At 58.6% G+C, this 24,071-nt stretch overlaps 2 protein-coding genes across 2 annotated transcripts in view; both read right to left on the bottom strand.

Annotated features, from left to right (window-relative positions):
• Positions 1 to 3,666: 3,666 nt before the first annotated feature.
• Positions 3,667 to 15,567, bottom strand: MSANTD1 (Myb/SANT DNA binding domain containing 1). Its single transcript, XM_055246214.2, has 5 exons — positions 15,037 to 15,567; positions 13,525 to 13,605; positions 10,642 to 10,906; positions 6,760 to 7,035; positions 3,667 to 4,552 (listed from the first exon to the last, which is right to left on the bottom strand). The coding sequence occupies exons 1-5, from the start codon at positions 15,041 to 15,043 to the stop codon at positions 4,312 to 4,314; spliced, it is 870 nt and encodes a 289-aa protein (XP_055102189.1). The 5' UTR covers positions 15,044 to 15,567; the 3' UTR covers positions 3,667 to 4,311.
• A 640-nt stretch (positions 15,568 to 16,207) lies between these two features.
• HTT (huntingtin) overlaps positions 16,208 to 24,071 on the bottom strand; it is a 166,804-nt gene continuing 158,940 nt past the window's right edge. The window contains exons 64-67 of the mRNA XM_055245541.2: positions 23,954 to 24,059; positions 21,612 to 21,774; positions 21,244 to 21,404; positions 16,208 to 20,315 (exon numbers count right to left, since the gene is read on the bottom strand). Coding sequence (XP_055101516.1) covers positions 20,102 to 20,315; positions 21,244 to 21,404; positions 21,612 to 21,774; positions 23,954 to 24,059 — 644 coding nt within the window. The 3' untranslated portion in view covers positions 16,208 to 20,101. The remainder of the gene's footprint in view (positions 20,316 to 21,243; positions 21,405 to 21,611; positions 21,775 to 23,953; positions 24,060 to 24,071) is intronic.

Below are 24,071 nucleotides of genomic sequence, written 5' to 3'. Positions count from 1 at the left end.
TCTGCCACACTTCTCCCGAAAACTTTTTGTTTTGGAAAATACATTTTTCATACAATTGTTATTTATGTTAATATGTCATGGGTTTATTGCTATTTTGAAATGAATACATGTTTTCCAAAGGTCTCAGGTTTAATTTCTAATAAGGTATTCTAATGTGTATTAATATTGGTCATTAGAACTTACATAAGCAAAAGTTCTTTGGCACGTTTAATGAATTTTAATTTATTTTTTATTATTTGTTATTTTTTTTGAGATGGAGTCTCGCTCTTTCGCCCAGGCTGGAGTGCAGTGGCGTGATCTCGTCTCACTGCAAGCTCCGCCTCCCAGGTTCACACCATTCTCCTGCCTCAGCCTCCCGAGTAGCTGGGACTACAGGCGGCTGCCACCATGCCTGGCTAATTTTTTGTATTTTTAGTAGAGACGGGGTTTCACCGTGTTAGCCAGGATGGTCTCGATCTCCTGACCTCGTGATCCGCCTGTCTCGGCCTCCCAAAGTGCTGGGATTATAGGCGTCAGCCACCGCGCCTGGCCCACTTTTAATGATTTTTAAGAGTGTTGAGGGGTCCTCAGACCAGTTTGAGGACGGCTGCCACAGGGTGGCCTGTCTAGGAGTGGCACTGCCCAGAGGAAATGCGTTTCTTCCGCTTTAGGAGGGGACACCAAATTGTTCCTGGAAGTGGCTGCACCACGTCCCACCAGCAACGCAGGAGTCTCCATTCCCGAAGTCCGTCCTGGCCTCCAGCAGCCACACGATCTCAGTCTGCGGTTCCAACTCCCCGACTCCGAGGGAGGCCGAGCGGTCTTCTCACGCGCACCAGCCTTGGACTTTTGGCCCCGTTCTTTTTTCATATGAATTTAAACATCATTGTGTCCATTTCAAAACCAAAAAGCGATATTATTGAGACTATGTTTGGAATGACATGAATAAGATGATGACATTGACTTTGGAGGTTTTGGGAGTGTGCTAAGTTTCTCCAGCGCTCAGGTATTATTTAGATTTTTCAGTAAGACTGCATAGTTCTCTTCAGTATAGGTCCTGTTCCTTCTGGGTTAAATTCATTCCAACTCTGAATGGGATATTTCTTTATCCTCATTTTCAACAAGTTTAAGCTGGTTTAAAGAGCTCCCAGTCTTTTGTACATTTGGCTTTCTGGGTATACAAAAATGAGATCTGAAAACAAAGGTAACTCTACTTTCTTCATTTCTTATCCTGCTTATTTTATTTATCTTTTGTTTATTTATTTATTTTTTTTGAGACGGAATTTCACTCTGTCACCCAGGCTGGAGTGCAATGGTGCAATCTCAGCTCACTGCAACCTCCGCCTCCCAGGTTCAAGCGATTCCCCTGCCTCAGCCTCCCAAGTAGCTGGAATTACAGGCATGGGCCACCACGCCTGGCTAATTTTGTATTTTTAGTAAAGACGAGGTTTCTCCATGTTGGTCAGGCTGGTCTTGAACTCCCAACCTCAGGTGATCAGCCCGCCTCAGCCTCCCAAAGTGCTGGGATTACAGGCGTGAGCCACCGTGCCCGGCTTTTGTTTATTTATCTTAATGCATTAGCTAAAAACGTCAAAACAACATGAAATACTACAGGCGAAAAGCAAGCACATCTGCCTGGCTCCTGATTTTAGTTTTCAATGTTAACATGCTGCTTTGCTGAATCTTATCAAACATTTTGGCAATGGCTGACATCATTTTTTTCTCCTTAATGGACCAACAACTAAGGAAGAAATCAGAAAGTAGTTAAGCACATGCTGCTGGTGAAAGGCACCAACCCCACGAGATTCTACAGCTGAGTTCTGCTGACCCGAGACGATGCAGCTCCAGCCTGGAGAAGGACGGGCAGCACCTGCCCCTTCTCTTAAGGTGGTGGAAGGGCATGAATCACCGACTCTGATTAGAGAGGGCGAGAAGAAAACAGACCAAACCACTTCTAACCCAAGCACAGCAGCGACTCACGGTGTGCCGTCCCGGATGCCTGGCAGTTACTGAAGTACCAGTGCGTCATGGCTGACTCTAGAGCGGTTTCAGGGTGAAGAAGTCGCTACATCACTTAGAACCTCCATCTGTTACAGCTTGGGGGAGCATCCAGCCTAACCCTCCTGCCAGGGCCACGGGCACCCTTCCCTCTCGAGGGCTTAGGGCTGGCTCCCTGTTAGGAGGCTGGGGAACCCCACACTGGCCCCATGGGAGCCAGCCTCAGTGGTCAGCAGCTGGGGGCAGGTGCCTGTGTCATGGCTGGGTTCCCAGCATCTAGGGTGGCACAGGTGCCCAGTGGGAGCCCAGTGCGTTTGTTAAGCAAATGATTTCTTGGGCGGTGTCTTGCCTACGAGGCGGGTGGGTCCCTGAGCTAGAAACTGGGCAGAGCAAAAGCTCCCAAAACTCAGGCCCGCACCACTAGATGTGCCCGCATCCTCTGTCCTCCTGGGGCCACCCTTCCTTCTGCTTCTCAGCAGGTGCTGTGGCAGCCACACTGGCTTGCAAGAGCCAGCTCTGTGCATCGCTTCCCAACCACAAGGTCAGCGGCGTCATCTGGCAGCTGGAAACTGGCACCGTAGCGTTGGCTGCTGCCCCCTCCTCCCACCACTGCCGCTCACAACACTCTGCCTCTCATCCCACACCAACATGGGCCGAGTCCTCGGCACACAGGCTCTGGGGAGATGGCCGAGGAGGGTGGGAGCTCCAGGACCCTCAGAGCGAAGTGAATCCTGCTTGCCCAGCTCCCCTTTGGGCTCCACAGAACACGCCGGCCTCTCCTTCACACAGGCAGGCCTAGGGCCTCCTCCACACCACCAAGGTCCACAGGCTGGTCCCACACCCAGTGGAGCCCAAGCCACTCTCTTGCCTGGCTGACTTCAAGACCCCCTAGAGGGTAGGATGAGCTGCTGCTGCCTGTCGCAGGATGACTGCAGCACTGCCTGGCAGGCTGCCTGCCTCCACGCCTGCCTTCGCACCTGTCTCCATGGCCTGCTCACTTGGCAGCCAGAGGGAGATTTTCTGAACCCTGAGTCAAACCATGCTGTTCACCTGCTGACCCACCTGCCAAGAACCTTCTATTTGGGCAGCAACTTGCCTAATTCCAGGAGGTGACTCAAACACACCTGGCCCTAGCCTCCTTTGCAGCCAGGGCAACCAGACGCCCGAGTCCCGGCCAAGGAGGCTCATAGAGAATTCAGCTTTGGGAAAGCTGGAGCTTCTGGAAAGAGTTTGCAACTGGTGGAAGGGCCGGCAGTGAGGTGAGCTTGCAGCTGTGGCCGCTCCATCACCCCCCCGTCCCCCGCGGATGTCAGACCCAGAGCTGCACTGGCCAAAAGACTCCCACTAAGCTTGAAAAACACGAACACTCCTCCCCACGGGCTGCACGGGCCTCCGTGGCCTGGCTGCTGGCCACCAGCCTCCTAGCTGCTCCTGGGGCTTGCTCCAGTGTCCTCTGCCTCTGGGCCTTCGCACTGGTGATTCCCTGTGTGGCCACTGTTCCCAGCTCCATGTATATCTGGCTCCTTGTCCTCAGGCCAACCCCTCCCTTTCCAGCACTTATCACAACCTGCAACCATTTCTCTACTGACCCATTTGTCTTCCCCGCATGGGAGCATAAGCTCCAAGAGGTCAGCGCCTTTGCGTCATCCACCATGACATCTCCAGAGCCCAGAACACTCAACAGGGCCGTGCAGGCGAGCAGGTGTTACGACTTTTATTAGTGTCATTGCTAAGGAGGCAGTGGAAACACCTGATGCTCCAAACAGAGCTGAATAAAAGCCTCCCGGAAGGTCCCTGGGGTTTTCATCGGGCGTCGGAGGCCATTTAAGGACAGACGCAGAGGTCCTGGTGAGGGAGGATAAAGAGTTCCCTTCAGGAGAGAGCTTCCCCAGCTCCAGCCTGCCCCGACCCGTTTCCATCTGCTTTCATTTTCGGGATCCATCAATCAGGGCATCCTCACCAAGCCAGCAACAGCAAACCGTGTGTTCCAGGCAAGAATGAAAAAGTATACATTTAATATCAAAGCCACGTCAAGTATCATTGATAGTAACGGCACTGGACAGTGGCTCTAGGACGTTCGTACTCGGAGTGAACCCCGGAGGCCCTGGCCTGTGTCTCAGGAAGGGCATTCATGCTGGAGACTGGAGCCTCTTGGTCCCCAGGGCCTGGGGGTTCCTCAAAACACCCCTCAGAAGGGACATCCCGCCAGAGGCCAGGTGGAAGGCGGTCTCTGCTCGCAGGGCGGCCCCCTTGCCTGCCTGGCCCGAGTGGCCTGCCCTGGGTGGCCTGAGCAGCACCGCCAGCCACCCGGTCCCGCCGCCGCCGCCTGCTGGCCTAGACGCTGGACTTGGCGATGATCCTTTCCAGCAGACTCATCATGCGCTCCTGCAGCTGCAGGCTCTGCACCTGCAGGATGTGCTGCTGGTCCAGCACGCGGCGCACCTCGCGGCAGGTCTCCTCCACGGCGCGGCTCAGCCGGCGCTGCTCCTCCACCATGGCCTCCAGCAGCCGCAGCTGCTTCTTCTGCAGGTGGCAGCTCTGCACCTTGCGCTTCTTCACCGGCCGCTCTTCCGACCTGGAAGGACAGTGCCGGCTGTGGACATGCTGGCCACAGAGCCTGGGCACACCGGGGGCCTCACCGGACCCTCCTGACGATCCTACTGGGCAAATGGGGAAACTGAGGCCCCAGGGAGTCAGGTCACTTACGCGGGGTCTCATATTCCATGTGCAAAGGAGGGGCCAGAACCCACCCCCTTTGACAGTAAGAAAGTAACAGGGGTGGCCGGGCGTGGTGGCTCATGCCTGTAATCCCAGCACTTTGGGAGTCTGAGGCAGGTGGATCGCCTGAGGTCAGGAGTTCAAGACCAGCCTGGCCAACACAGTGAAACCCCATCTCTACTAAAAATACAAAAATTAGCCGGGCGTTGTGGCGGGCGCCTGTAATCCCAGCTACTCGGGAGGCTGAGGCAGGAGAATCGCTTGAACCCAGGAGGCGGAGGTTGCAGTGAGCCAAGATCGCGCCACTGCACTCTGCACAAGAGCGAGACTCCGTCTCAAAAAAAAAAGAAAGAGAGGCCACAGGCATTGCCGTCCTTTGCGACTAGCGGATTACCCCGATGACCAGGGTCCCAGGACAATCCACACCCCTGCGGTCTGGAAAGGGTCGGATGTTCTGGGCTGCAGAGGGGCACATCCTGCCAGGAAGCACCCCTCACCCACCGAGCTGGGCAGGTGGGGGCTCGGCCCAGTTGGGTGGAGAGGCCACCCCCAGGGAGAGATGAAGGCAGGGGTGGGGGGTGCTGGGTACTGTGGAGTACTCAGGACCCCTGTAGGGAAGCCAGAGACCACCAGCCCCACCCGGCCTTAGGCAGATGGGGAAACTGAGGTCCCAGAAGGAAGGGCCTGAGATGTGAGCCCCTTTATCTCCCAGGGGCCTAGAAACGGGGCCAGCACACCTTGGTAGAGAGGCAAAAGGACAGGCACCTAGAGGGTGTGGGGCCCACAAGAGGCCTGGGATCTCTCCCCAGGACCTTGGAGCTCTAGTAGAGGTGGCAGGTAAAGGCAGTCCAGCCCTGTGGGCACCTCCTGAGCACTCTGCTGCTGGGGTAGGGGCCACCCGTGGTCTCAGCAGACCTCACTGAAGGGCAGGGAGCTGCCAAAACCCACAGACCCCAAGGCCCCACTCCAGTGCCTGCTCATCCCTGGCCCACACTCTGCTCTGAGCTGAGAGGGTGCAGCCAACCTCAGGGGCGTGAGATCAGCGCTTTGGGGCTGATCAGGGAGGGCAGCCCCCACATCCCGGCCCTGTGCAAGGCCCCAGGCAGCTAAGTCTGGGAACTGGGCTCAGTCCACGGGAAAAACAGCCATAAATCTCAGGCCTCCTGCTGGTTCCTTCTAGCTGCCAGCAAAAGCGTTTTTGTCTCAGGTCTTCAATGAGAAATCCTGAGTCAAGCAGCGGCCCCCGGCATGGGAGGGACCCTCCTCCGAGACGCCTTCCTCACCCCACCTCCTGTCGGAAAGACTCGAAGACCAGGGCAGGGGAGAAGCTGTGACTCAAATCCACAGTCTTCCTGTTCTTGCCTCCAAATGGCCAACTTCTATTTTACCTTGAAAGCCCCACCCCAAATGTCCCCTCCTCAAAAGCACCTTCTCTGGGCTCCCCAGGCCCACCCCGCAGGTGTCTGTCCTACATGCTGCCTGCTCCCGGCTGCCCTGTGAGCATCTTGCAGGCACAGTCATGCGGCCAGCACAGGCCTGGTGTGAGGTGTGGGATGGATGGCAGAGGGGATGGGTCATACCCACGGCAACATATGATGAGGCGCAGCCTGACACCCTCCCCAGTGCTGAGAGGGCAGCCAGCCTGTGAGGGCGGGGTCCGTGTGGGCTGAGGGAGGCCAGGGGGCGCATTCTGGGGTCTGGGGCTTGGTCTCCCTCCATGTGCTGGGCCCCGTGCTGCGTCTTCTCTCCTGTCATGCTCCCAGCCACCCTCTGAGAAAGGTACTGGTTTATCCCCATTTTATAGGAGGGAGACTGAGGCCAGAGAAGTCAAGGAACTTTCCGTGCAGCTCAAAAGTGATGGAGCTGGGAGACAAACTCGGTCTGTCTGTGGACACTAAAGCCCTCCCTGGTCTGAGGCCGCCTGTCCCTGGAGGCACTGCCCATGGCCACAGCCTCTGCAACCACCGCGGCCGCCGCCGCCGCCCTCGCCACTCCCAGTCCCTTTCTCTAACTGGTGGGGGCTGAGACACCCCAGGGCAGGGGAAGGACAAGCAGACACACTACCTGAACTTAAGGGACAGTAAGCTGGAGGAGCTGTCGGAGCGGTCATCCTCGAAGCGGCCTTCGTAGGAGCACTGGTTATACGGGAAGTACAGAGGGGTGGACTTAGCGGGCGGCGACAGGGACGCCTCGGTCTGGGACGTGGAGGGCCCCGGCGGCTGGCTGTCCGGCAGTCTGCCATCACAGGACTCGGGGACCTTGGCCAGAATCCCATCAATGGCTAGGTAATAGGGCCAGTCGGGCGGGGCGGACTCGCTATCTGTCATGCATTTTAATTTCCTGAAACGAGAGACACAAGAGCCAAGGGTGAGAAACAGAGCTGGCCCAGCCCCTGTCCTGCCCGGCCTCAGCAGAGGGGCGCACCACGCCGGCACAGGCAGGAGCCGCTCTCGGCCAGCAAGGGCCTCCCCAGCAAAATCGGCCTGGCTCCAGGGTCAAGATGACATTGGACTTAGAAAGAAGCCGGGCTTCAGGACCTGCATGGGCTCAGATGTTAAAAAGGAAGCACGCGTCCCAGTATTACGAAGGTTATCTGTGCATGCTGGGACCTTAGGGCCAGTCCTATTGCTTTCCTGTAGTTTCTACACTCTCTGCAATGAGCAAATACTGCTTTTTAAATAAGTCATTTTGAAAGGTAGAGTAATAAGGTATTATTGTAATAATAAGGTATTATAAGATATATAAATATAGTGATAATATTTTGTAATATAATAACTGTGTTGTTCGGGAGAGAATGCCTCAGGGAGCGACAGCCACTGGCGTTAGAGCACAGGCTTCAGTGTCCACAGCCCTGAGTCAGTATCTCATCTCCACACTTTGCTGTGTGACCTTGGGCAGGTTCATTCACCTCTCTGAGCCTCTATTTTTATATCAACGACATGGGGATGATCAAAGTAAGCCCCTCCCCCAGCTGCAGGGCAGATTTAATAAAGCAAACAGCAGGCTGGGCTCCCATGCCATTCTTGGTCTGGGCAGGAGCCTAGATCCAACGGTACAACCTGCAACCTGCCCAGATGCCCTGGGGTGGGCCGGGTGGACCCCTTCCCACACTGCCTGACGCCTCATTACCACTGGGACCCCCTGCACCCACCTACTCCCGCAGACAGGTCCTGCCCTCTGGGAGGTCAGGGCAGGGGAGACAGGGCCCCAGGGCGGCCAGACAGCTCTGGCCAGGCCAGGGAAGAAGCCACAAGGTGGGGGTGGGGCAGGGGTGCCTCTGCCTCATTGGACCCAGTACCTCCTAAGGCCCAGTGCCCACTCCCCACTCTGCCTTTGAGTGACAGAGTGCCCCAAGGCCGGGCTCCAAACCTACCCTGTGCTCAGAGTGGGTGTCTCCTCTCTCCTACTCTTGTTACCTACCAGGGTGTGGCCATTGGCCACTGGAAACAATAAACTGGCTTCTGAATGAGGTGCCCCCAGCAAACAGGCACAGCCAGATGGTGAGCAGGGGCTGCTGCCCAGGGTGGCACGTGGCTGTGAAGACACCAGCACAGAGCGTGTGAGGGCAGGTGCTGGGTGCCCATCCCTAACCTCTGCCCCAGGCTTCTCTCTCTGCCCTACTTGAGCCAGCCCACTCTTTGGAGAAATGAGAAAAGGCCTATTCTCAGCGTAGGAGGCCCCCAAACTGTACTCCAACAAACCATGCTCCACAGAACCAGCCACCCTCTCAGGCTTCTTCAGCCCAACAGCCTTAATATATAAAGAGCTCTTGTAAAAAAAAAAAAAAAAGAGAGAGAAAAGCCTCTGCTATGGGGAGGCTGGGGGTATAAAGAAAAAGGACAAAGATCGAGTCACCCAGCCACAGCTTTCTCTGCTAAGGACTATGTGGCCTTGGGCAAGTCCCTCTCATAATCTGAACCTCAGCTTCCCCCTTGGTGAACTAAGGCTGACTGTGGCAGCTCTGAGGGGCTGCGGTGTGGAAGTGCTTCATCAACCGTGATGTTCTGTGCACCAGCGCAGCCCTTGGCCCGCCCAGACTGCAGGGTCTGGAGTGGAGGCCCCCACTCTGCTGCACCCTCATCTCCTGGCCTCCAGGAATGGAGACAGAAACCCTCCCCTGGGACTCTGAAGAGGCTTTCAGCATAAATAATGAATAACCTGGCCAGACACCAACCAGAGCCAGCCGGGGAGGCGGTGCCCGTGAATTCCTGAGTCAGAGGGGAGCCTGCTGGAACAGTCGTGGCCACCTCCCACCGCCCCCTGCGTCCCTTCTTCACCAGGTGCCTGAGCAAGACTAGAAAGCCACGGGAACGGTGGGGCCGCGGGAACAGTGGGGCCACAGGCAGCTGCCTGTGTCCACCAAGCCTCTGAAGATACCCAGGCTCACACCTCAGCCCTCACGTCACAAGCCAGCCGCTCAAACCCAACATCCGTCATGCTCAGCACCCTAGGTCCCGGCTTTGGGGCCTGCATAGGGGCCTTTGGGCAGGACCAGGCCCCGGACCCCTCCTTCAAGGCTCAGAAAAAATCAAATCAACCCAACTGAAAGCGGAGACCCCACAGCCTGGCAGTCTGTCCGGGGCCTTGCTGGGCCTCTTCCCCGCTCCCACCAGGGCCGGGGACTGGGGCTCCCCTTCTGCTGTGCTGGAGACCGGCTCCTCGCCTGCGGGGGCAGTGGGGGTGGCCTCTCCCGCAAGTGGCTCAGGTGCTCCCAGCCTCTCTGCCCCGGGCTCACCTGCCTGACCCAGAGGTGGAGCAGCTGAGTGAGTTACCCCGGGCAGCCCCTCCCATCCTGGAAGCTGGCAGCCCCAGGCCCAGCCCTGTCCAGGCCGCCCACAGGGCCAGGTGCTCTCTGCTGTCATTCTCCCCCTGCGGCTTCCAGCTCTTGCTGCCACCCTCGCTCCGTGCAAGACCCTCCCCACACCTAAAACCATCACCCCACACCTGTGACCTTCACCGCACACCCATGACCTTCACACCCTGCAAGACCCTCATCGCACCTGTGACCCCGCCTGCGCCTGAGACCTTCACCCCACCATGACCCCTGCCCACCTGTGACCCTGCCCTAATGGGCTGGGGACCCACGCACTTTAAGATGCTGGGTGTGTGGGATCACACCTGTCCCCTCCTAGACGCCAGCACCTCCCTGGCCGGGTGGTCCCCTCCGGCCTTCCCTGCAGGCTGCCAGGGCAGGAAGAGCCCACCTGCCATGTGGCGGGAGCAGAGGTGGGGCCAGGCCGGGAGCCCCCATGCTGGGAGTCCTGGGCCAGGGCAGGGCTCCACCTCTTTTTTCTTCGCACAGTAAGCCCTGCCCATGCAATGGCTGGTCCTGCACCTCACCTGGTGATTTCTGGAAATATCCAACCCTGACCCTAGGGCCAGCCCCAGTGGGGCTCACGGGCTCATGGCAGAGGCTCAGTGGATGCTCCAAGTCGCTGAGCACTGAGCCTCCTTCTCACTTGCAGTCTCAATTTCCCCAGTGGCACAGTAGGCCCCTGAAACCCCTGCTGAGCTTGGGAGCTTGGTGGTGGGGAGGGCACTGGCAGCCACTGCCTCCCTATGGGGGAGGAGGGTGTGAGGTCAGTGGGCACCACCATGAGTGTTGCTGCCTCCAAGGGACAGTGCCCAGACCGCCGATACGTCCTGGGAGCCATCCTGGCCTCTGCCCAGCACCAGCCCCACTCCTGCTACCCCTCAGCTCTTTGACCGGTTTCCTGCCCTTGCTGGGCCTCAGTTTCCCCATTTCCCCAATGGAAGGCTGCACACACGGTTTCCGTGGGCTCCGTCTCACCCGGTGGGGTTCTGCCCCTACCTGGACAGAGGAGACTGACAGGCAGGCCAGGACCCACACATCCTCCCGACTCGGAGCTCCATGACAGCCAGGAGCAGCCCGCCACGCCCGGGGCCCGCCTGTCCTGGTGGGGCCCACAGTGCACATGCGCTCACCTGTACTGGAAGGTCATGTTGGTGATCTTGATCTTGATCTCCTCGCCCAGCCTGCGCTCGCCGGTCATCTCGAAGAGCTTGCTGGCCATCTTCTCGTACACCTTGGCGTTGCGCTTGGTCTGCTTGAGCTCGTCGAAGAACTCCTCCCAGACCAGCATGAGGCCGCGCATCTCGGCGTCCGTCCAGTTGCGGGCCCGCCGGTGCTTCTCCGCCTGCGGGGACACGAGGTAGCCGGGCACCTCGGCCGCCGCCATGCTGGAGGCGCCTGTGGGGTGAGAGAGCGCGCTCAGCGAGGCCCCCGGCCCGGCCCCACGCACCATGGGCGGGAGGCGCCGCTCACGCTCGCTCGAAGGCAGCTCCACACTCAAAATGGGGCCTACATCTGACAGGCAGGAATTTAGTTAAAAGCTTTTAAACGGGAAACGTCATTTTGATGTCACGTTTCCATAGCAACAGAGCAACTGCATAAGCTACAACAACAGAAACCTTTTAACTGAAAGCACAGGAATCAGGGCCGCACTGACGGGCCATCAATATTGCAGCAACCGGGCCAGGCCCAAACCCAGCGGCCCGGCTCCCGGCCCTGCCTCCCACCGCCGCCCAGGCGGATCGGCCCCCAGTTCAGTGCCGCCCCGGCTCACGCAGGCCAAGAGGGGGACTCGGGTGGGAACAGGCAAGGAGAAAGGGGGCAAAAGGTGGCAGAAACAGAGAGGACGGGAGACGAGGAGGCTGAGTCCCCCAGCGCTGGCCACTGGCCCTGGTGGGGGTCCTGGGCTGCGGGACCCTTAAGCTCCCTCAGAAGGCCCCTGCCAGGCTGAACTGGGGCTGGGCCCCGGGGCTCCTGGGTCTCCTGGTCCTGGGGTCCTGGGGCTGGGCCCTCACAAGAACTCCAAACCCCCACCCTTGGCTCCTTTTGCTTCTCTTGCTCCAGCCCCCAGGCGCCCTGGGCCTTAGGTCCGTGGATACTGGAAGCCCAGGTTGGTCAGAGCCAGGCCCTGCCCAGAGGTGCAGACACAGGGTACACAGACACAGGCCTCTGGCACCGGCCAGTGAGGACAACAGTGATGGCAAAGGTGAGCTCTGTTTGAGACAGAGGAGGGAATCAGCCCAGCAAGCCAGGGAGAGGCCACAGGGCACTCCTGGGAAGAGCCACGGGCATGGCAGGGCACAGCCTGGGTATGCAGGGAGCTGATGGGCAGCCAGATTCGGCACGGCGTGCGGAGATGGGGCTCAAGGCCCAGGCTGCGGGGCAGACCCCCGTGGGGCTGAGGGACTGAGATGCCCCCAGGCTGGCCGGGGCACCGCAGCCTGCCAAGAGCCCCAGATGCAGCGGAACAGGAGCGTGTGGCCTGGGGGTTCTGCCCGGAGAAGTGCTGCCCAGGGGCATCAGCACCCGAAACGTCACACATGCAAGTCAGACAGGGCTCAGTGGAGCCCACGGCACCCGTGCAGGATGGGCCGTGCTGGGCGCGGTGCCCAGGCTAAACGCCACTGTGGTCAGCAGAGGGACAGCGGGCACCCCCTGCCCTCCTCAGGCCTGACCAACTGCAGGAGACTCTCAGGTGTGGGCTGCCCCAGGAAGGGCAGCTGAGCCTGGAATGAGGAGGCATCTCAGCCTCTGCCCACCGCCCCTGGTGTCCTCTGAGGCACCTTGGAGGTGGGACTGAGGCTCTCAGAGGAAGGACAGGGCAGGGGCATGGGGGGGTGCCAGGCCCCACTGTGGGTGCCCAGCATACGGAAGGCGACCTGGGGCTCCCTCTTGCCCGCGTCAGGATAGGAAGTGTATGGGGAGGGCCCCAGGGATGCATGAGGAACTCAGTGAGGGGTCTCTGCACCCCCTACACTGGGTCCCGGGTCAAGGCCTGGCCCTACCGCCAGCCCCATGAGACTAGTCCAGCCCCTTCCATCTGGGCCTCAGGAAACATCATCCCTACTGCCTGGCACTGGGCATGGGAGGGGGCCCACAAGGTCCCCACTATAGTAAGGTCAGCCCTCGGTGCTGGGGGCTGGCACAGAGAGCTCTGTGGAGTGCCTGCAGATGAAGGGGTGACTAGAAGGCCACCTCCTCTAGGAAGCCCCGGCTCCTCAGGAACAGGGCTTGGCCCTCCCCGGTGAGGTCAGAGACCTGTCCGAATGCCCTTTCCGTAGCCATGACTCCAAGGGCAGAGGTGGGGCTGGCTCCCAGCATCTCTTGGCATCTCCCGGCACAAGGGGTAAGCAGAAAGGCATGGGGTCCCAGCAGTGGTTCTGGGTGCAGCTCCAGCGACTCAGCATGGACTTTAGTCATGTCCTCCCCGCTAACCTGTTTCCTCATCTTACAACAGGGGTAACCGGATCTGACTATATCACCCAGCATGGTGCTGGCTAAGGGGGTACAGCCCTCCCAGAACCCTGGGGAGGTCATGGGGCCCCTACCTGCCCTCCACCCCCTTCCACAAATCCACCTTGGAGCTGCTGGGGACAGCGTCAGGCCTACTGTCCTGGCTGAAGGGGCAGCTGCTGGCCAGTGGGCACCACCACCACTGCTGGGGGCCCCCACCTGACGGCTCTAGAGGAGGCACCTACACCCCTGCCTGCCCAAGTTCCAGTGGGCGCAGGGAGGCAGAGCCCTGCCTGGCAGGGTGCCACCCCACACCCACACCATCCTCCAGGCAGCATTCCCAGGGTAAAAGGCTCAACTCCAACCCTCTCTTCTCGGGTTCAGTGCACATGGGAGGCCCTGGACAGGGCAAGTTCTGCAGCCTTTCCTGAGGCACCGCCCTCACACTGACCTCCAATGTGAGGACAAGAATTGGGCAGGCAGCAGATGGCAGCGCCAGGCACCCAGCTGCCCCTGCCTGGGAGGGTCCCCGCATCTGTCCCCTGCTGGGGAGGGGCTCGTACCTTGGCACAGCTGCATGGCCTGCTGGGACCCTCGGTCGCCGCAGGGTCTCCTAGGGCCAGGGGCTGGGCAACCAGCAGCACCTGAGGGAGAAGGGGCAGGTCAGGCCTCGGCAGGAGCTGTCCCTGGTGCAGACCTGGGACACGGGCGGGGCCCTGCTGGGCTCAGGCTAGGAGCATGCTCCCTAGGCCTCTATCCCTTCTAAATAATGAGGCTGGGCCCAACTAGTCCCTCATTCTGCTCAGCATTTCTGGGTGGCTTTTCTGCCCTGCCTGACAGGCCAGCAGGACATGGGGACTGACCAAGGGTGGAGGCAGCAGAGCTCCCAAACACAGAAGCCCAGAGAGGAGGTGGGCGTCCCACCAAGGGGCACCTTCCAGGAGCAGCAGTGGTGAGCACAGCCTGTGCAGACGGGTGGGGATTTGGCAGCCGAGGAGTTCAGGGCTTGGGTGAAGGCAGAGAACCACGTAGAGTCCTGGGCCCAAATCACGGGGGGCCCTGGGCAGGCTCCGGAGCCTGGACTTCCCCAGAGCAATTGGGGCCAGGAGGGGAAGGATGTGGCCAATACTGCTGCCGCTGGGGCAGGGTAGAAGGTTGGGCAGGTGGGCTTCCGGAGGGTACAGGGCCCAGGATCCACCTCAGGACCAGCCTGTCCTAGCAGTTTTGGGGCCAGCTGCCTGACCAAGCATGGAGGGCAGGGGCCTGTGCACACAAGGGGAACCCTGACCCACAACTTCAGCCCTCTGCCTCCAGTGATGCCCCGACCCTGACCTCACGGGTCCATGGGGCCCACCCAGGGCCCAGACACCCCCAACCAGGATACTTGCAGGCCTGGTGTAGGGTGGAGAAAGCCAGCCACACCGGCAGGGCCCACCAGAGGATGTGGCTGCAACAGGACTGGGCCCTCTGGGTGGCTCAAGCCACTTGCCCAACAGGCAGCCAGGCTGCTGGGGCTGCAGAGCCTGGGGGACCCGCAAGGGATGCCCACATGGTTTCCCAAAAGAGGTCCTGGTGATGACACAAGGCCAGGTCCACCTCTGCCCACGGACACTGTCACAGTGCTCATGGACCAGACTCGTGGGCTTGCGGAGAATGCCTTTCCTCGGGCCCCACAGCAGGCTTCCCTGAGGGGAACGGGGCTTCCTCTGTCCTCGGTTGGCCATGTCACATCACGTGGAGGCAAGGCCCCCTACCCAGTCCCTTCTGTGGCAGCTCCACCCGGTACTCACCTCACCCTGGCTACTTCCCTCATCTGACTTAAAGTGCTCCACGCAGCACACAGGCGAAGCGACTGCCTGATCCTCTTGGAACAAAGCCAGTAGCAGCCAAAATCAAATACCACCGAAGGCACAGAGCACAGCTCGGCAAGGGGACAGGGTGTGCTCTCTGATGAGGAAGAGGAAGGCTGTGCTGAGGGCAGCTCTGCCGTGGCATGGGGAGGGACTGCAAAGCCCACTCACGAGGGGTTCGCCGCTGCTTCCCACTGGCCCCTGGCCCCTTCTTTCTGAAATTACCAGCCATGCCAGGTGTGCTCAGTGTGCCAGGCTGTCCACACCTGGACCAGGGAGAAGGGGGTGCTCCATTTCTCTGAAGTGACCAGAACTTAGGTAGCTCTGAAGAGAGAGGCCACTGGGGGACGCTGGATCGGTGTCACCTATGAGGAGACAGATTTAGGGAGCTCAAGTGGCATGCCCCGCCCCAAATGCTTTAGGCCTGTCCACCACATCCCTCCGGCAGACTGATCCCTATTCCGGCTCAGAGAAAGGGGGCCCCCGCACGTGCCTAAGAGGAGCAGGCAGCAGGAGCTGGCCCCTTGGCCGACTGGCCCCCGTCTCTCCTGGCACGGACGGCAGAGCAGGGAAAGAATGGGTGGACGACCCCTGCCAATTAGCCAGAACCAGACGGGACTTCAGCAAACATTTACTAAATATCCTGCATCAGAGGAAGCCACAGGGTTTTTGTTCTTGCAGGTTGGTAAGACATCTGCATCCCAAGATGACTACACCACCGATCACCAAGGCTTCTGAGAGGCTCGGCCGGAGCTTAGAAGCATCCCCGCTGGGCTGAGCAGAGGCTTCTTGGAGTAGGCGCTGGTTCAGACAGGAGAAACAAGCTAGAATAGACCGGGCAGGCCCTGGGGACACACAGCAGGCCGGGCCACACCAGAGGTGGGATGCGCCAGCTGCTTTGGGGGTTACCTGGGAGCAGGTAGGCCAGGGACACAGGTGTCAATGGCCAAGGAGGTGGAAGGGTGGTGGGCCCTGTGAGAACACAGCTGTAGTCTCTGTGCTGGGCCTGATGACCTGCTCCAGTGCCATGGGCCAAGTCCTGAGGCTTGGGTATGTCATATAAGCTTATGATGTCACTTGACCATGAAGGCTCCAGCAGCTCCCAAGCTCCCATCTGCAGGGCAGGAAGACCACCTGTACTGTGGTTTGGGAAGGCCCTTGCAGAAGCACCCAGCCAGGCCCATGCCCTGGGGCCACTTCCTCATCCCTGGCTACAGAAAACACGGGGCTTGTCCCTGCTGGGAGCTGCCTGGGGGACCCTCCATAATGCCAGATGTTAGCTGGTGGGACAGTTTCTGCCCCCGCTGGAGAAGCACTTAGGAGACTGTTTCCTAAGACTCCAGCTCAGCACGGTCTAGGTTCTCATGAAGCAAAGCAAGCCTCACACAGCAACAACTGATGGTTTCCATTTTTTTTCCTTTAATTTGCATGTACAATATTTGCAGCAGTTAAAAAAATTAAATAGACATCTCTCGTCAATCCTTCCCTTTGCTCTCAGAAGCAGTCAGGTCCGGGTGGGGCTCCGGGACTCGCCCATCACAGCCCTGCTGGCTCCAGGGGAGCTCAAGCTCAGCTGACAGTCCCTCTGACCACAGCGCAAAGCAGTGAGACCTGGACAAGGAGGCCCCACTTGGGTCAGAGCCCATCCTCCGTAGGCAGGTCCACATTGGCCACGATCCTCCAAGGCTGGCAGTTACCACCCAGATTGCAGCGGGAGACTCTGCTCTTGGAAACAACTGAGGGGAAGGTGTTCCTTTGACTGCACCAGAGCGTGACAGGCACATGGGGGAAGAGTGGCCCCTGAACCTTCCAGGTTGCCTTCGGTTGTCATGCAGCGCTCTGAGCGGCTCCCTCCTTCCCAGGAGGCCCAGGCCCGGCAAGCGAGTGGCCTCTTCTCATCTGAGCCATCCTGAGCTCTCCAAGGTGCCTCAGCAGCTCTCAAGATCTTCCTTCTTCTCGCTCCCACACGTGGCCCCTCTGGAGGACAGCTCCAAGTCTACCCTGGCCAGCAGCTGTGGTCCTGGGTCCTCCCCGCAGAGGGAGGAAGCGGGGGAGGGACAAAGCCCGATGAGGATGTCTGCTGGGAAGGATGCTCACAGGTAGCAAGAGAACCCTGACTCCACCCACCAGACACACAGAACTAACCTCACTCCACCCCGCAATGGGAGGAAGTTCCACCTGCTAGGTGGCCACAAACTGAGTTATTGCTGTTTACTATCTGTCCCGAGCTCCGCGTGGGGCTCATCTCAGCTCCAAGAGGAGGAGCTGTTCATTGGCTCCGAGGGCTCTGAAATGACCCCCTTCATGAAGGTGGGGGCGAGGGGTGTCATTTAGGGCACAGGGCCTTCTCAGAGGCTACATTCTGGGTGTCTGGAGGGGGTTCAGCTTCACGTTTTCCTCCTGAAAGGACACATGTGCTGGCAGAAATGAGGGTGGACAGTAACAAAGAGCACTTGGCAGCTGGAAACATCACCTCCATAGAGTCAGCTGGGCCCGCAGCGGAAGGGAGGCACATTTTGGGAAAGAAACACGCTTCAGTGCATTGCCAAACAATTCTACCCTGGTTTCATTAAAATCTTTCCTGATATTACCAGCAGGAAAACAAAAGCAATCTCCCCACAGCCCACCCCCAAAACTTGACAACCAAATTAATCACATTTTCAACAAAATTTAGATAATATGATTGGTGCTTGCCATAGATTTTTAGGAACATGATAAAGTCTTCCTCCCTTCTGCAGAGAGTTGATATGGAGACCGTCTTCTCCAGTGGGACCCTAGTGAGCAACGAATGAGCCCTCCTCTGACCACGTCCCACGCCTGGATGTCCGTCACGTGGCCAACTTTACCTGGCAGGTCTAAGGAAAGTCAACTTCCAGGAAGAACCGACACAGGCACTCTTAGAGGCCATGCATCTCTGTCTTGAGATGTGTGTGTATAAAATTATAGATGTGTCTATATGCACATGCACGTATACTTTATGTATATGCGTGGGTGAAGTCATGTTTACTAATGAGCTTGTATTCATCTCTGGAGCACACAGGCAGGTCTTTGGGGGTAGGGGACACCTACTGCCAGAGCGGGGTGTTCTGAGCCCCTTGCTAAGGACTGTTTTAGATCACATCGTAAACAAGAGGAAGACAAACTCTATGTTGAGCCCAGCGCTATGCATTCCAAGGGGAATGGCTCCGTTTTACATTCACAGTGTTATTTCTTACAAATGTAAACATCTAGCCAGGAACAACATCTGGCCTGTGATACTGCTGTCTCAGAGCTGCTGACATAACCTGCGAGGGAGGCAGGAGGAGGGTGGGGAGCAGCAACAGTTCTGAGAACTTTCCCCTCGTTCCCAAACCTTCTAGCGGGCTTTCCAGGAAAAAGCTAGGATGAGAAACAGGAGCCCCCAACCAATACGGAAGAACGGTGATTTTCTTGTTATAATTCAGTAGCTTCCCTTAAGGGCCTCCTCAAACATCGGACCCCTTTCTACTGCTCCTACTGCCCCGCCACGAGGGTGAGGTGGTCCTGGCTGGGGGAGGCCTCTGTTGGGAGCTGGTGGGAAAAGCCTCATACAGGCCTGGCAGAGGCTGCTCAGAGGAGGGGCTCCCTTTCAGCTCCCCCTCACGTATGTGGGCAGCATACGAGTCCACATCTCAGCTGCTCCCCAGCTGCGGGACAGGTGGAAGGTTGGGGGTCTCAAGGCAGCACCTGCAGAGTTCCAACATTTCCTCCGCTTACCATATTCAAGACCCAAAACACTGACGGGCATGACCAAACCAAGCCACAGGACAGTCGCCAACCTTGCCTGGCTCGCCTCTAGGGCTGAGGAAGCAGAGCCCCTGCCTCGTCTCACAGTCAGTCGGCAAGCAGAGCTCCCAAATCCAGCTCCTACGTCAGCAGCAGCCCGGCCATCCAGAATCCACTTCCATTTTAATGACTTGGCTCCTCTGCGCCTGGAAACAGGAGGCTGGTCCAGGGACCTGGCCTGGGGATAGGAGTGGCGGCTCTGACAGGGCCGTGGGGCAGTCTCCAATGAGCACAGATCTGCACTCTCCTGACTAAAAGGGGTCACCGTGCAAGATGTCAGCTGGAACGGGAGCAGAAGGGATGCCGGGCTCTGTCACTAAAAGTGCCAAGACACCAAGCCTTGCTGTTGACCAAGAAAGGCTCAGACAAAACACAGCTCAGTGACACTCTTGGGGCATGCATCCACGGAGCAGCAGATCCCAACACCGGCCAGCCAGCTCCTGGGCAGACGCCACCTCAGGGCTAGCAAGGGACAGGAGTGGGAGGCCCATGTCTCTGGACACAGCGGAGGCTGCTCACAGACCAGGAGGGCCAGCCTTCTCAGCTGAGTGACAGGGAGGCTGCTGTCCCTAACTGGTGGGTGGAGAAGGACAGTCGTCTGTGCCTGAGGAGGAGGGGCTGCAGGTGAGCACGCCCCTAGGATAATGGGGGCCTGTCCTTAGTCCTGCTGTGGCCACCTGCCCACTAACGCCTCTCTACATCCCAGTCACCTTGTAAATGCATGAGCAGGAACATGTACAACGGAAAGTCAGCGGGTGCTCAGGAGGGCTACGCCAGTGGCTACAGGAGAGGGAGCGTGGCCGGGGGCCCTGTCCACCTCCCCGGATGCTGTCGCATGCAGCACAGGCCTTGCAATTCACATACTTTACACGGGCATAGAAAGAGTTACGTTAAAATTAATCTCTTTACTGATATAATTAAATTTTAAATCCTGAGAAGAAAAGAGAGAAGGGAGAATGGTGCTGGGTGTCTAGCACCCCTAGCCACTGGCCCAGCACACGCCATGGCATCTGTGCATCCAGACACGGGGCGTGGCATGCACCCCCCACCGGGGAGACACAGGCCAGTGTACCCAAAGCCTGCTCACGGCACCTTCTACTGCAGGACAGCAGAGGCGCCAACAGCCAGCCTGCAGGAGGGAGGACTTCCAGGCCAGATGCAAGAGCAGCTGCAACCTGGCAACAACCAACAGGTGAGTATCAGGAGAAAGGACCTGGTCACCCGCGTGGCGTGCAGCACAGCTGCTCCTGCTCTCTGGAAGGCCTCAGGCCCAGCCCCACCAGGACTGCAGACACTCCCTGTCTGGCCACTGTGCCACAAAGAGCACTTCTGCCACATGGCAGAGACACGCACATTGCCTGGCCGCCCGCGGCATGTGCGGAAGCCCACGGGGACCAAGCTGGCTCGGTGGAGGCAGGGCACAGGGCGCAGACTTCCAGAGGCTCCGGCCCCAGCTGCCACCTCACAGTCTCTCCCCCCATGGCGCTCAGCAGGTGGGGACCTGGTGGACATTTCGTAAACAAGTCAGCAGCCGGTGATATGGGCTTCCTGGGGCTGCAACCACCTCAAACACAGACTGGAAGGCCCTGCGGTCGAGCTCCTCCTCTATCTGGTGTCTGTAAAAGTCTGTGGCGACCAGGCAGAAAAGGTTCACGTCCACCTGCTCCAGCTTGCCCATCCTGCTGATGACATGTGGGAGGCTGGTGCAGGAGTTAAGGAAAAAGGCCAGCAAATGAGGGGAATGCTGCCTCCCTGTCCTCACCTGGGACCTCCTCTCCTGAAACAGCCTACAAAGGGGTCCAGGGAGCCTGGAGAGCGAGCAGAGCCCGGGAAGGGCCACCTGGATGGCTCCAGCTGCAGCAGCGCCTCCACCTCCATTCCTGCAACCCTTGGCTGGCTGGATGCCCTGCTGGAAGGTCAGCAGGGCAGAAGTGAGCTGGGCAGAGCTGGCCAAGGAAGCAGGAGGCCTGCAGGCAGGGCACCCACTCGGCAGCACTCACCTGGCCTGGCTCCTGTGCAGCGCTGGTGGCCGGTGCTCCCGCTGGCCTCCACTAGCCCTGCTCCAATGCAGTGAGGGCAGAGCCGTGCCAGGCACGCTGGGCAAGGCTGTGCTGTCAGCACCAGGACAACCGTGCTGCTTGGAGGCTCTTGTGGTCTGTCTTGGGGAAGGGTTGTGGAAAGGGAAACTCCTGGCAGCCAGCATCTGGGGGTGGGAACTGGATCTTTACTTAAGCCTTTCCCCGAGAGGGTGATCGAGGCATAATGGCCAAAGCTAATGAGAAGCAGTGTCAGGAGAAGCCCAGCCCCACAGAGCCCGCGAGTGGGCGGGACATCTGCAGAGACCACCGCTCACCCTCACTCCCCTCACCCAGGCCCTCCACAGAAGGGCCCCTCAGCTGCGACCCTCCTGCCATGCACGGGCCCCTCTGAGAGGCCCTGGTCAGCAAATGTCTGGATGGGCTCCTTTCTGTATCCCTGTCAGCATTTTACTTCCCTGGGGCTGAGGGCCTGTCACCTTGGCATCTGTGGGGTTTTTGCAAAGGTTCGGTTTCAAAACCTTATCATGAAACATGAGCCTCAGTGTTGACAAGGGCAAAGGGGCCAGCACCAGGGACCCAGAGAGGATACATCGCCGCAACCCACGGGCTGGTGGACGCGCTGACGAAGAAGCAGGAGAGGCTCCATGTGGCCATGGCGACCGGGGTCCTCTGCGTGAAGTTGGAGAGGGACAGCATGACCCAGTCCCGGACCATGGACGACTGCCCGGTGCTGTGCAGAGTCTGAAACACCTGCAAGGAGCAAGCAGGCGCCTGAGCGTCAGGGCTGGGGGGGTGGAAAGCACCTGCTGTGCCTGGGTGGCAGGGGTGGGGTGGGGGCCAGAGGCATTGTGCTTTAAAGGGGAGGAGCTGGGCTCTGCTGGCGAATCTGCTGGGAAGTCGGAGGCGACTCCACCTCCAGGATTTCCCACTCCATCCCCATCCCACATGCAACCTCACCTTATACACCACGGCGGCCATGAACTGGGGGTATGGCTGCTGGTTGGACAGAAACTCTCCGATGACTTTGTTCATGATGTCCTGGGGTGGGAAGAAGTCATCTAGAAACTGGGGCAGGATCCTGGCCACCACTCTGGCTTCACAAGGAAAGCCTTTCCTGATCCTGGGAAGAGGGACACAGGTCAGAGACCAGCACCAGCTCCCACAGCTGCCCCACCTGCCCGCGGAGGGCCTTGGCTCTAACACTGGGGAAAACGCCGATGTGAAATCAGGGCTGGGAGGTACCCTTGGCCGTGAGGGACTTTCCAAGTGGGGAAAGTCAGAGCCTAAGCAACTGGAGTATGAATTTTAGACTAAAAAGGCAAAACCCCAGCTCTTCCTCTGTCCAGCTCGTGGAGACAGGCTGCTCGGCACAGGCTCTGGGCTCCCACGCCCTGTAGGGACCAGAAATCCTAAGAGGAGTTTGAAAGCTACGTAAAGGAATATGCGGAAATGGCGCAGTGGGAAGGACGTTACAAAAGAGGTTTTTAAAATCCTAACAAAAGAACCTGTCCCCACTATGCTTTTGCTGCTTCCCACATGCAAATGGTCCACAAACATTCCCATGTGTTCTAATGCTTCATAGCACTGTTGTCAACAGGGACTTTTTTCTTGTTACCACACAGGGCCCCATCTGTGCTCTCCTTGCTTCTTCCCTAACCAGATCCTGAAACACGCCCCCTGAGCAGTATCCTTTTCAGTGCTGAAAAGCAACCATCATGTTCCCGTCTCATCAGTGCACACATGCCAGCGTGTGCAACTGAGACACGCGGGAAGCAGCTAAGAAATGGCAGTGCACTTCCTCACAGGTGCTCCTGGCTCTACCCGCCCGCAGACCCTCGCCCAGCAGTGGCATGGCAGCCGCTCTGAAGACACTGCTCCACAGAGAGAAATCTGTGGTCAGCTCCGAGGTGCCTCCCTGCGGCATCTGGAGAGCGGTTGAGTGGAAGGCGTGCACCACACTCTCTGGAGCACTCGCCACCTAGCATTGGGCCCACTAGACACAAGCCCCTTGAAGGCCAGGACTGGTTGGGCGCCTCCCTGTGCCTATCTGCCAGCCGCAGTGGTGCTCAGTGAGCATGTGGGGACTGAAGAATGATGCAGAGGTGCATTTAAAAATCGACATGGGGGCCGGACGTGGTGGCTCACGCCTGCAAGCCCAGCACTTTGGGAGGCCAAGGAGGGCACGCCTGCAATCCCAGCACTTTGGGAGGCCAAGGAGGGTGGATCACTTGAGTTCAGGAGTTCGAGACCAGCCCAGTCAACACGGTGAAACCCCATCTCTACTAAAAACACAAAAATTAGCTGGGCGCGATGGTGTGTGCCTGTAATCCCAGCTATTAGGGAGGCTAAAGCAGGAGAATCACTTGAACCCAGGAGGCGGAGGTTGCAGTGAGCTGAGATCACGCCATTGCACTCCAGCCTGGGTGACAAGGGAAAAACTCCGTCTCGAAAAAACAAAGAAAAAAAAATCAACATTAAAGCAGGCTAGCACAGGCTTGGCTGTTCAGAACATCTCATCTGGTCAAGGAGTGGAGCAAGGTCCACCTGAGTATGCTCTTGAGAAAGGCCAAATGGCTCCCCACTGGCCACCCTGATTGGAAAGCACAGGCAAGGCAGTGCAACAAGGCTCCAGATCCACCATGTCGCCAGGACTGAGGCCTGAGAGCAAATCAGGGGCCCTTGTCCCTTGAGAAAAAGCCCTACGAAGCTCCTAACCCACTTCCAGAGCAGGTGAGTGAAGCCAATTCTAAACACAAATGCACGCACAGCGGGGGCGGGGGGAAGGAGAAGCCACTGACCACACGGGTCTCAAAGATGCATGTGTGGGTTTCACCTTCATCCTCCTGCCGCTGCTCCTCACCCTGCTCACAGGCACCACGGCCCCCCTCCACAGAGCCCCTCCCATGGCCCCGTGGGCTCCCCTCTCACGACACGCAGCCAGGCTGAGCCAACTCCTCCTCACTGTACAGGCTTCTGCCCCACCCTCCCAAAGGCTGGTCACTCCTGCCCCCTGCCACACCCCCAACTGCCAGGTACTGTCCCTGAGCCCTCAGGAGAGATGGGCAGGCGCCGGGACAACCTTGGAACTGGTCAACGCTACACCTGAGTGCTGGGGTCCAAGGACCGCCAGCTCGCCAGTGGAACCCTGAGCCAAGGCAGCCCATGGTCAGGCTGTGGTGGTGAATCACTGGCAGGACTCCGGCAACAGCGCCAGGGATCAGCGGACACACACAAAAGCACAGCTTCAGGCCAAAGTTCCAGGGAAGCTAACGGCTGAAGGATGGGGCTTCGCTTCTTACCTATCAAAAAGAACAGACACCCGCTCCATAGCAACAATCACTGACTCGCTGTCTGGGGCTGCAGAATTAGGGTCTGAAGTTCTACCCGGACTGACTTTCTCCTTTCCTGTAACAAAAG

Source organism: Symphalangus syndactylus, chromosome 16 (genome assembly GCF_028878055.3).
Source record: "Symphalangus syndactylus isolate Jambi chromosome 16, NHGRI_mSymSyn1-v2.1_pri, whole genome shotgun sequence".
In the NCBI taxonomy this organism is placed as follows: domain Eukaryota; kingdom Metazoa; phylum Chordata; class Mammalia; order Primates; family Hylobatidae; genus Symphalangus; species Symphalangus syndactylus.
The sequence above is the reverse complement of the archived record's forward strand: the minus strand, read 5'-3'. Positions and strand labels throughout refer to the sequence as shown.